General features: G+C 37.7%; 3 protein-coding genes across 3 annotated transcripts in view; 1 reads left to right on the top strand and 2 right to left on the bottom strand.

The window, feature by feature from the left end:
* The first annotated feature begins 2,498 nt into the window (after nucleotides 1–2,498).
* On the top strand, nucleotides 2,499–3,971 carry LOC311282231 (putative claudin-24). Its single transcript, XM_084395867.1, has one exon. The coding sequence runs from the start codon at nucleotides 2,508–2,510 to the stop codon at nucleotides 3,180–3,182; it is 675 nt and encodes a 224-aa protein (XP_084251993.1). The 5' UTR covers nucleotides 2,499–2,507; the 3' UTR covers nucleotides 3,183–3,971.
* A 5,250-nt stretch (nucleotides 3,972–9,221) lies between these two features.
* shroom2b (shroom family member 2b) overlaps nucleotides 9,222–12,402 on the bottom strand; it is a 36,286-nt gene continuing 33,105 nt past the window's right edge. Inside the window, exon 11 of the mRNA XM_084394629.1 lies at nucleotides 9,222–10,256. The gene's annotated coding sequence lies outside the window, so the exon portion shown is untranslated. The remainder of the gene's footprint in view (nucleotides 10,257–12,402) is intronic.
* LOC311282214 (claudin-34-like) lies at nucleotides 9,354–10,082 on the bottom strand (the record flags this gene model as incomplete). The annotated part of the gene is made up of 1 exon (XM_084395848.1): nucleotides 9,354–10,082. The coding sequence occupies one exon, from the start codon at nucleotides 10,080–10,082 to the stop codon at nucleotides 9,354–9,356; it is 729 nt and encodes a 242-aa protein (XP_084251974.1).

The following is a 12,402-nucleotide window of genomic DNA, read 5'->3' as shown; positions in this document are numbered from 1 at the left end:
GCAACACAAAACAGAGAACAGAGAACTCGAAGAACAAAGGAACAAAACCATGGGAATCACAGAGACAGAAGCAACCATTACATGTACAACAGCTGACAAGAGAAACACAAGGGCTTTAAATACACAGGGACAAACAAGCTTTTAAGTAATGAGGAAACAAGATACACCTGGGAACAATCATGAACTGATCAAAAGGAAAAACTACAAAGGACTACAAAAACAAGGCACAAAACAGGAAACACTAACAGTCCACACAAGACAAGGGGAACACAAAACAGGAATAATGACATAAAGTAAATTGTCATTTAACTCATCAATTTTCATATTTTCATCCTCCTACATTTCTATCTCTGTTTTTTTTTTTTTTTCATTTCTATACATACATTTTTATTTATTTTTTTATTTGTTTGTTTGTTTGTTTTTATCATTATTATTTTTGGAAATTAAATGTTGGAGCTTTTCCTTACAGGTTTTCCTTCTCTATTCTGTATAGGAATTGTTTAACTAATTAGACCAAGAACATGAATTAGGAAAGTAAACGTAATCAATTCTCTAAATGTCTCTCACTGGCAAAGTGTGTGCATTGAATTAAACATGAGGTATAATTAGGGTTGCAAAATTCTGGGAATTTTCAAAGATGGAAACTTTCCATGGGAATTAATGGGAATTTAAGGTAATTAACAGCAATTTATGGGAATAAATGGGAATAAACTGGGAATTTTCAAATTTGAAGGTTGGCTCTTCATAGGGAACTTAAATATAGTTGAGGAAAGTATATTTTAGCATAATCTTGACTAAAACAAACAGATGCCATTCAAATACACTTGAATATCCATGCCATTCCTCAATCACATGCACATAGCACACTGCTTACTGCATGGCTATTGAGACCACACCCCCTACTGGCACTGTGCATGCCCTCCATCACATGTACAGAAGCCCAAAGCACAAGACTATTGAAGGCACACATTTGAGCCTGTGGACTAAACAAAGTGAAGTAAGTTTTGATGATATTATGGGGAAATATATTTATTAAATGTTTTAAATTGCAAATATCACATACAAATGTATTCATCTAGTAGATAGTAAGCTGATAAGTTAGATGCTAAATAAGCTAGCATAACTATTTACCACATAAGTAGGGCTGGGCGGTATGACGGTATATATCGTTACCGCGGAAGAAAATGTCAACCGTAACAGATTTTTTTATTCCGTGTATACCCGCAACATGTAAATAAGTAGGCGTGGTTAACTCACGTGCAGCGTGCGTGCGACTGAGACACTGATATTTGTCAAAGAAACATGAAGAAAGACCAAGAGGATCCACAAAAGGAATTATGTTTTCAAAATTAACGTGATATTTTCGGGGGGGAAGGCGCAGAAGTCAACTAGAGCAGTGCAGCACACTGAAAGTTTAGAGAGCCTTTGCTCTTGCTCGCAACGGGGCTTACTTGACAACAAGTTCATATATCAATATTCTAACGAATAGAAATAACCTTAAATAATGTATCTATCCGTCTCTTATGTGTACAGTTACTTTCAGAGGGGACGCGCAAGCGGTTGCCGTGGTAATGAATATTTCCAAAATTCCCCAGCTTAACTTCCCATGGAAATTTACCGGAAACTTTCCAGAAATTTACCGGAAATTTTCCGCCCCTTTGCAACCCTAGGTATAATATCATCTTTCTTACATTCACTTTCTCTCTTTAGTGTTTTAAGCAGACTATAGAAATTGACATTGCTGCTGGTTTTCAAGTAGTATTTGTATAATTGGCATAACATTGTCTTTAAATGACCTCATAGTAGGGGTGGCGATATGGCAAAAATATCATATCACGATTTTTTCAGGAAAATCACGATTCACGATTTTCTGTCACGATTCTTTTTCAGATTGGTTTTACTTTTTTGCAAGTGACTGAGCATTACAGCCAAACATCCATATTTTAAAAACAAAGCCTTCATAATTTACTCTCTCGAAAGCTGTTTTAACCACGAATAAGTTTCTTTCTTCTGTTGAAAATAAAAGTTATTTTGGAGAATGTGGGTTTCCAACAGTTGCTGTATTTTCCTACTATGGAAGTCAATGGGGACCAGCAAAATATCTTCTTTTACAAAAATACAAAATAAAAAAAAACATTATCAAACTAAATATCAAAAATATCAAAAAAAATTCCTATACACGACACGCGAGCAGCACCAGAGGGTTTATTAATGAACTAATATGACCTTATTGTAAAGTCAAATTAATGATGTACCAATCCACTCAAATCATTAGAGGTCAGTGACTTATCAGTGCAGAACAGAGTGTGTGTTTTCATTTGATCTGCACATGTGAATGATGTCGTTGTGCTGAGAGAGAGAGAGAGAGAGAGAGAGAGAGCGCTTCTGCCCACCCGACGCGAGAGATGACGCGCGGCGACTCCTCAGCAAACACTCATGCCACTCCTCGGTCACTAACTACTAAAGGAAGAGGAAGAGGAAGAGGAGGAGGAGGAGGAGAGGTGGTCATGGACCCTGGAGTGTGTGTTCTGGAGCTGCTGGGTGTGTGTTTCTCGCTGGCCGCCTGCTTGTGTTCGCTCCTCACCACCGCCATGCCCTGCTGGCTCACGCTGTCCACGGAGCTCCTGCCATCGGAGAGCTTCGAGGTGGGGTTGTGGGGCACATGTGTGGTGCAGGATCTCGGGGTCACCGAGTGCCGGCCGTACGACAGTCTGCTGGGTCTCCCTCCTGATATTCGCCTCGCCAGAATCCTGATGTGCGCGACGGTGGCTGCAGGTTTAATCGGCCTGTCCTTCTCCATCCCGGGCATCCACCTGGTGAACAGCTGCAGACGCACGGAGAACTTCGAGGCCAAGCGGACCCTGAAAATGCTCGGTGGGATCTTTGGCTTGATCGCAGGAGTGCTCGGGCTCGTGCCCGTGTCGTACGTGGCGCACCTGACGGTCCTGCGCTTCTTCGACGAGAGCGTGCCGAGCGTGGTTCCGCGCTGGGAGTTTGGAGACGCGCTCTTCTTCGGGTGGACCGCTGGGTGTTTGCATGTGGTGGCTGGCTTCTTGTTGGTCACCTCTTGCTTGTATCAGCGAGAGGAAACATGCCCATTACACCAGTCTATCCCGCTTAACAGAGCGCGAATTACGCGTCCGGAACGATCTCCATCGCGCAGGAGGACAGAGTATGTGTGAGATATTAAACCTCTGGTCCGTTAAACACACAGTTTTGCTTCAACTAATGTTTCGCTGCACTGATAATTATTCAGTGGTCTCGATTGATCAGATATATGTGAGTTGATTGTAAATAAATGCTGCTACTTTCTGTTTTTTTTTTTTTTTTTTTTATCAGATTGGTAACCCTTTACAATAAGGTCCTATTATTCAATAACATCAACTAACAATTGCTAAAGTACTTATTAATCTTTGTAAATGCTAGTTAATGGAAAAAAAATACAACTATTCATTGTTAGTTCGTGTCAGCTCAGGTCTATTGAATATAATATTAACTTTTGATTTTAATAATGTATTAGTACATGTTATAATTAACATAATTCATGTTAAATGTAGTTAATTCTAACAAACGGAACCTTATTGTAAAGTGTTACCCTTAATTGTGATTATAAATCATCAGTACTGTTGCAAGCTATTTATGATGAATCATGTTATTATAAGCTCGTTTGACACCCAGATCTGCACATGTGAATATGATTCTAATGAGAAACAGTTTACTAATCGTGAAAATGAAATATGCAAACTTTCCAAGAAAGTGCACTTTTATGACTATGAGGTCATTTATATATATCAAGACAATTTTATGCTAATTATCCAAATATTGCCAGAAAAACCAGCCGCAAGCTTGTCAGTTTGTCTGTTTTTATATTTTAAAGCGCTGAAAGAGAGAATGAGAGATTATATATTGTGTTCTCTGACATGTCAAAGTACCAAAGTTGTGATGATCAGTCAATAAATCACCTTAATGTTTTTGTCATGTGATGTGTGGAGAGATGGAGGTTCTCATTTTTTATTCAACTTTGTGTAAGTGGCTTTAATTTATCAGGTTAAAGCAAATATGTTTATGACAATATTGCTTGTGAGGATCATAAATTAAGAAAGAATATTTTAAAATGCTTAATAAGCTAAAAAATGTCATGTAAGTGTTATATATGTATTCTATTTATATATAATTTCCAAGTTTAAAATAGATTTTCCAAGTTCCTCTCAGACTTTTGAATGTATATATTATCAATATATTAAAAAATGTAGTAAAAATATCACATATAATGAGAGATTTATAGACAAACGAATCTAGATTTGATTATATGATGATGAAATGCGCAGTATAATTTCATCTACTTCAACTATTGCATCTTGGAAGGGAGAATTATACTTTTAATCTTGTTCTGCATAACTTGAAAGAAACAATGTTAATACATCGTATGGTGAAAGTGATGAGTGTGTTCAGCATGACCCTCCGTTTTCTTCACTGAGACAAAATTGCATTACATAAGACAACATCATTATATAAAAGATATCCATTTGAGTGTGATCTCTGATGTGTGTGTCCTGATTCAAGCAGTTCTGCTGGAGGAATGTGTCTTTGATCATGCACTGTCAGAAATAGGGGTACAGTAGGAGTCCATTTCTGTCCCCCAGGGTACAATCTACACTAACGTACCCCATAGGGCTTATTATTGGACCTCAAGGTACATATATGTACCTTTTTCAGGGTCAAAAATCATCAAAAGTTACATATATGTACCGTTTCTTTTAACGGTTAAGGTACAATATTGTACCCTTAGAGCCCCAGTGACAAGCCATTGTGCCCCTAAAGGTACAATTATGTACTTTATTTTTTGAGAGTGTGTTCAGATCTCTTCAGCCTGTTGTGTTTGCGTGGATCGGATCTTCTCAGAGGTTCTGCCCGACCCGGGCTCATGCTGTCAGATGAAAGTTCTCATTGTTGTCTTTCCACAATGGACTCATTATAATGTTGCATGCTAATCTTGCCATCTTTTACATACAAAGGTTTCTTCACGATCAGGAGCACATGGTGCCGACGGCTTCATGCCCACTTCCTTTATGATAATGAGCCGTGTGGATGAAACGCATCCTCCAAGTCATGATTTCTGGAGTGAGAGTAAAGAATTACCATTGCTATACACACACACACAAAAAAATGGCCTTAAATTTACTTGAATTACATGCATTTTGTACGAACATGTTAAAAAATATCTCTATAAGCTGAGAAACAAATTGGATTTATTTATGATAAATATACAAACCTGGGTTTGTGTGCTTAAAACACTTTTACTTAACACCATTACGACTGACAAACATCACATTAATGTAGTATTAGATATGATCTCTGTATAATATCAATCTTTAAATGCAAGATATTTAAGCACAATCATATATACTTCAGTCTATCTTTAGTTGAACCTCAGCACTATTTCTGGATAACTAAAGTGCATTAAGTACAAAATTGGTTGTTCCAATTGAGCAGACTTTAAGTATACCAATTTAGTGTACCAAAAGGACAATTGCAGGGTATTTATATTAATAAGTACATAAATATTTAAAATACATCACTAGGGCAGATTAACTGTTTACAATAAGATCTATAACATGCATTTAGGAAATAGGGTGAATTTTCATTTCATGCTGACTTTAATGATGCTAATGCTGAATAATTAGGCTTGTGTGACGTGCATTCGAGGTATACAGTCCATGCATGCCCTGGAAAACGAGTGCAGTGCATCCTTTTTTGAGCTACAGGAATCTAAACGACTGTATTATTTGATTTGTGAACAGAAATCTGGGTTTACTGCTTGTTTTTGGTTCTGACGTGCGTAAGAGAGGCCTTTTGTTCTGCTGCCATCGGTCTTGGCACAATGTGGACCTCAGAAAGAACTGCTTTGGCACAGACTGTACTTCCAGTCTAACAATTAGTGTAGTGATGTTCTGGAGAGCTTTCACGTGCCCTGCCACTGCCATCCTCCGCTCGAGTTCACATGAGCGGGTCTGCAGAGAGGTCGAGAGGTCGAGATGTGAGATCCACACCTACCAGACATGGCCCGACGCCAGCGCCTCGATGACGCACGTTCAGGACTGTCACCATAACTCCAGGATTTTTAAGATCTTCCAGAGTCTTAACCTTAACAACTATAATAATGCTAGCATTTTACAATAAGGTCTCACTTGTTAACATTAATTAACTATAATAGATTAACAATGAACAATACAGGTGAAACTCGTGCAAAATATCGTGCAAAAGTTAGTGTATTTCAGTAATTCAAATCAAAAGGTGAAACTAATATATTGAGTGTATATAACTATATACATATGCATGATTATACTTTTCAGAGGGCCGACATTTCTGTATTTAAAACCCTTTGTTTTATTGATTTCAGGTAATATTCAGATTTTCTGAGATTTTGAATTTGGATTTTCATAATCTGTAAACCATAATCATAATGAATGGTGAAAATGATGAAATAATGAAAATTATAACTTTTGCACAATATTCTAGTTTTTCGAGTTTCACCTGTATATTCTTAAAGTATTTATTAACCTGGTTAATGTTAGTTCACAGTAATGTTAACATATATATCTTTGATATTAAAAATGTATATGAGATAAACATTCAGAATAATAAACTCTGTAGAAGTATTGTTCATTGTTAGTTCAAGTTAACCAATTTATATTAGGTAATGAAACCTTACTGTAAAGTATTCCAAAACCATTAACAATATAAGAATACATTTTATTTGTACCTTTCTTACAAGTGCTGGAATGGTGAAGTATAAAAAAAATATTAATGACAATGATATAAAAAAGAGGTTAATACAAAACTTACTAAATGAGCTAATTAAGGTTTTCAGTTGCCAATTTGCACATTATCCATCTCAAATAATGTGCAAAAGTAATATTAGCTTCCAATATCAAATATCCTTTTTGACATTATCCACAATCCTTTGCACAACGAAAGGCATTTGTTACGGATTTCTTTAGATATAAATGATGAAATAATAATTGTTTTGAGGTAGTGAAACATGTTAATGCTCACATGCATTACAACACAAACAGTGCACTGAAAAGGCAATCTGTGACATCAAAACTGTACTTTTTATCACCAATATATATATATATAAACCTGTTCTCTCAGTGTGGACAAGCTTATGTCTGCATGAAGCTTCTTACCCAACAATCACTGTACAAAAAAATCCCTTCAATCACAATGTTCCTGCAGGATCCGGCTAAGAAAGATAAAAGAAATAATCCCCTTAATTCCTTCATTGTCTTGATTATCAGGATTACAGCCGGTCTCATAAGTCCCTGTCCATGCTTTTATCTTCTTTCTACAGTAATGAACCGTGTTTTATAGTCCAACTGGAGTTTAATGCAGTTGTGCTCGTGACTTTGGGATTATAATCAGATAATGACTTTATGAAATTCTTCCCTGGAAAATCAAAAGCATCAGAAATACAATTGTAAATGTACAACCTTTGACAAAGTTTTATGATTCAGCCTCACTTATCTCCCCTCAAAAACAATGGATAACAAACGTATCATTACATCTAAACCAACAACATGTTTATTAGATCCAATACCCACAAAACGTTCTTACTGAAAGAGTTCGTACGAGAAGAGCCTCTTCTCAATATTATCAACTCGTCTTTATCTCCAGGTCATGTCCCGAGACTTATTAAGCCTCTACTAGATCCAAATAAACTGGCAAATTACAGACCTATTTTAAATCTTCCATTTATGTATAAAATACTTGAAAAAGTTCAATTGTGCTCCTTCCTGCAAAATAATATCCATGAAAAAATTAATATCATAGTGCAGAAACTGCGCTGGTTAAAATTACAAATGACTTACTTCTAGCTTCGGACTGTCTCTCAACACTATCTTAATCTTAGTGCTGCGTTCGACACTATAGATCATAAAATACTCTTAGATCGACTACAAAATTACACTGGTACTCAGGGACAGGCATTAAGATCAGACGTTACCATTTTGTTTATTTAGGGAATTATCCAAGTTAACCAGTAAATTATGGAGTGCCTCAAGGCTCTGTTTTGGGCCCTCTGCTATTTTCAATATACAAACATGGAATTAATTTCCACTGTTATGTCGATGATACTCAGTTATATATTTCATAACGACCAGATTAAATCTCTAAATTATCCACGTTGACAGAGTGTGTTAAAGATATAAAATATTGGATGACCAGTCATTTTCTCCTATTAAATTAATTTAAGTCTGTGTTATTACTTATTGGACCAAAAAACTGTTCACAGAATCTCTTAGAATAGAATTTTCATAAAAGGATGTACTGTAACTTCACACAGTTATTGACCGGAGTGCTATATTAGACAGCAACTTGTCCTTCGAAAATTATATTTCATCCGTTAAAAAACGAACAATATGTATTGCGAGTGCTATACAAATAAATGTGAACTGAATAACTGAGAGATCTCTTAAACTGGGAAAAGTATACATAAAAAGTATGTGTAACATCAATTATTCCAAACTTAAATGTAATTTCAACAAATATTCCTGTAGCTCAAACAGCAGAGCTTGCCGTCAGCAACTCAAATAGTGTTTTGAACAATGACAGACCCTTTAAACAATTCAAATACATTACACAGAAATGTCCTCTTAACCGGATACATGATGGCACATCCATTTTTTAATCCCTCAGTGCATTACCGTGTTAAATCCTGGTCTCTGAATTCTTCAGATGGAACCTCCATTTTTTGGGATTTAAAAAAATTAGTTATTTACCTTTAAATTACTAGATTTGATAAATAAATAAATAAATAAATAAATAGCAATTTAAGCAAATTCCTCACATTCAGCTCAAAATATCTTACATTAAGTGTCTTTGCCGACTCACGCTTGTGGAAAACAAATAATATAACATGATATTTCACGACTCTTGCCACTAGATGGAGCAAATGAGCTGTTTCCGCTGGGTCCTAAAGTCAGTTTCACTTCAGTATGCATTCAGATACACATGTAGACATTATTAAATAATGTTTTTGGCAAACTTTTAGCATTTTTTTAGTTAGAATTTTGAGCAATTTTAGATTTTTCTATGTGTACTGAAGCATCCCATCGCATTACATTCATTCCTAAGCGGGTCAAATTGACCCACGATTGAAGGATCTGTTACTTTTTTTAAATTTCAACCACAAAACTCCTCGAATCCATTCTTTTTTTTTTGTGTGTGTGTGTATTCGTGGTTCAATTGCGACAAAAGTCCTAGGGTCTTGAACCCCTCTGATGAAACACTCAAATTTTAACATAAAATAATAATAATTTTTGGTTCAAAAATGACCCGAAGAAAAGGATGTGTTAACTGTTATTCTGTGTTTGGAAAGCTGGATTGTCAGTTCCCTGGCGGTTCACACGGATCCCCGAGGATCCTTCTCCAGGCCACGAGGGCCTCACTTTGGGCTCCAGCACGACCGGGACCCTGTAGGACAGAAACACCACCCCGCTACAGACCAACAGGGTGGATGCAAAAATCCCCACGATGATCCCGGGTCCGATGTACTGCTTCACAGGAGCGGGAGGCATGAGAAACTCTGCTGGGAATATTATAGTCTGATTGTTTACGACTGAATGGAGATTCCAGCACACGGGAACGAGCGCAGCAGCTCCGGTGAGGATGAACAGGAACCCGCCGGTGTAAAACGCCAGTCTGATGGCTTTAAACGTGTTCAGTCCGAAGTAAATATTCCTGAGGCCGTAAATGACGCTAGCGTTTCCAATGAGCCCAAGAATCAGAGCCACTAGCATGAGCACCTGAGCCGATGCGATCTCTGGTGGCGTGAACGACTCCAACAAACCAATCCTCTGACAGAACATGATCTGATTGTTGGATAAGATCAGAGTATGACTATAAAAACACACTCTCCAAATACCCACCCATGCCAGACCGGAAGTGATGACTGACAGGTCAGATACTTCCCAAACGCGCCACTCCACCAGCCCGAGGGTCACTATGATGAGAATCCAGCCGACCGTCCCGAGCCAGAGAGCCGCGAACTGGGCATGAGCCGTGTGGGCGAGATAAGCCATGCTTTAGACTTCAGGTTCAGTCTCCTTAATGTGACAAACATCCATCCTGAAGAGCCTCGTCTTCTCTGAAACCGCTGATGGCTCTTAATGGAGTTCACAGCGACTCAGAGCAGGAGTGGTGTGGGTTTAACTAACCAATGTCTCCAAGTAACCTGGCAAACAAACCTCACATTCCTCTGAGACAAAGAGAGACACACAGAGATCTAGTTTAGATCATAAACGTCCTGTTGCTTTGTTTCAGAAAACAGAGAAATGTAATACTTCAGTTAAAGGCCATATGGTATTTTGTGTGCCTAAATGCAGACACTGCATAACACACATAAAAGAGTAATAATTAATGAAGCTATTATATATATATATATATATATATATATATATATATATATATATATATATATATATGTGTGTGTGTGTGTGTGTGTATACTGTATGCATGTATATACTGTATACACACATATATAGGCCTATTTGTGTTATGCAGACATACACGCATACATACTGCAAACACACACACATACAGTGAGGAAAATAAGTATTTGAACACCCTGCTATTTTGCAAGTTCTCCCACTTGGAAATCATGGAGGGGTCTGAAATTGTCATCGTAGGTGCATGTCCACTGTGAGAGACATAATCTAAAAAAAAAAATCCAGAAATCACAATATATGATTCTTTACCTATTTATTTGTATGATACAGCTGCAAATAAGTATTTGAACACCTGTCTATCAGCTAGAATTCTGACCCTCAAAGACCTGTTAGTCTGCTTTTAAAATGTCCACCTCCACTCCATTTATTATCCTAAATTAGATGCACCTGTTTGAGGTCGTTAGCTGCATAAAGACACCCCATACACCCCATACAACCAGTAAGAATCCAACTACTAACATGGCCAAGACCAAAGAGCTGTCCAAAGACACTAGAGACAAAATTGTACACCTCCACAAGGCTGGAAAGGGCTACGGGGAAATTGCCAAGCAGCTTGGTGAAAAAAGGTCCACTGTTGGAGCAATCATTAGAAAATGGAAGAAGCTAAACATGACTGTCAATCTCCCTCGGACTGGGGCTCCATGCAAGATCTCACCTCGTGGGGTCTCAATGATCCTAAGAAAGGTGAGAAATCAGCCCAGAACTACACGGGAGGAGCTGGTCAATGACCTGAAAAGAGCTGGGACCACCGTTTCCAAGGTTACTGTTGGTAATACACTAAGACGTCATGGTTTGAAATCATGCATGGCACGGAAGGTTCCCCTGCTTAAACCAGCACATGTCAAGGCCCGTCTTAAGTTTGCCAATGACCATTTGGATGATCCAGAGGAGTCATGGGAGAAAGTCATGTGGTCAGATGAGACCAAAATATTACTTTTTGGTCATAATTCCACTAAACGTGTTTGGAGGAAGAAGAATGATGAGTACCATCCCAAGAACACCATCCCTACTGTGAAGCATGGGGGTGGTAGCATCACATGGGACAGGGCGACTGCACTGTATTAAGGAGAGGATGACCGGGGCCATGTATTGCGAGATTTTGGGGAACAACCTCCTTCCCTCAGTTAGAGCATTGAAGATGGGTCGAGGCTGGGTCTTCCAACATGACAATGACCCGAAGCACACAGCCAGGATAACCAAGGAGTGGCTCTGTAAGAAGCATATCAAGGTTCTGGCGTGGCCTAGCCAGTCTCCAGACCTAAACCCAATAGAGAATCTTTGGAGGGAGCTCAAACTCCGTGTTTCTCAGCGACAGCCCAGAAACCTGACTGATCTAGAGAAGATCTGTGTGGAGGAGTGGGCCAAAATCCCTCCTGCAGTGTGTGCAAACCTGGTGAAAAACTACAGGAAACGTTTGACCTCTGTAATTGCAAACAAAGGCTACTGTACCAAATATTAACATTGATTTTCTCAGGTGATTTCTGGATTTTTTTATTTTTTATTATGTCTCTCACAGTGGACATGCACCTATGATGACAATTTCAGACCCCTCCATGATTTCTAAGTGGGAGAACTTGCAAAATAGCAGGGTGTTCAAATACTTATTTTCCTCACTGTATATATATATATATATATATATGTGTGTGTGTGTGTGTGTGTGTATGTATACATGTATGTATGTATGTATGTATGTATGTATGTATGTATGTATGTATGTATGTATATATATATATATATATATATATATATATATATATATATATATATATATATATATATAATAGGTTTATTAATTATTACTCTTTTGTCAAAACAAAATAATAAATAGTAGTTAACGATGATAAGCCTGGTGTTCATTTAATGAATTATTTACACTACCGGTCAGACGTCAGAA

Source organism: Rutilus rutilus, assembly GCF_951802725.1.
Source record: "Rutilus rutilus genome assembly, chromosome: 22".
NCBI lineage: Eukaryota > Metazoa > Chordata > Actinopteri > Cypriniformes > Leuciscidae > Rutilus > Rutilus rutilus.
Note: the sequence above shows the minus strand (reverse complement) of the source record. Positions and strands in the feature narration are given on the sequence as shown.

Bases quoted from the DNA above. Each gene is read 5' to 3' on its own strand.
- LOC311282231 (XM_084395867.1), top strand. From the start codon at position 2,508: ATGGACCCTGGAGTGTGTGTTCTGGAGCTGCTGGGTGTGTGTTTCTCG.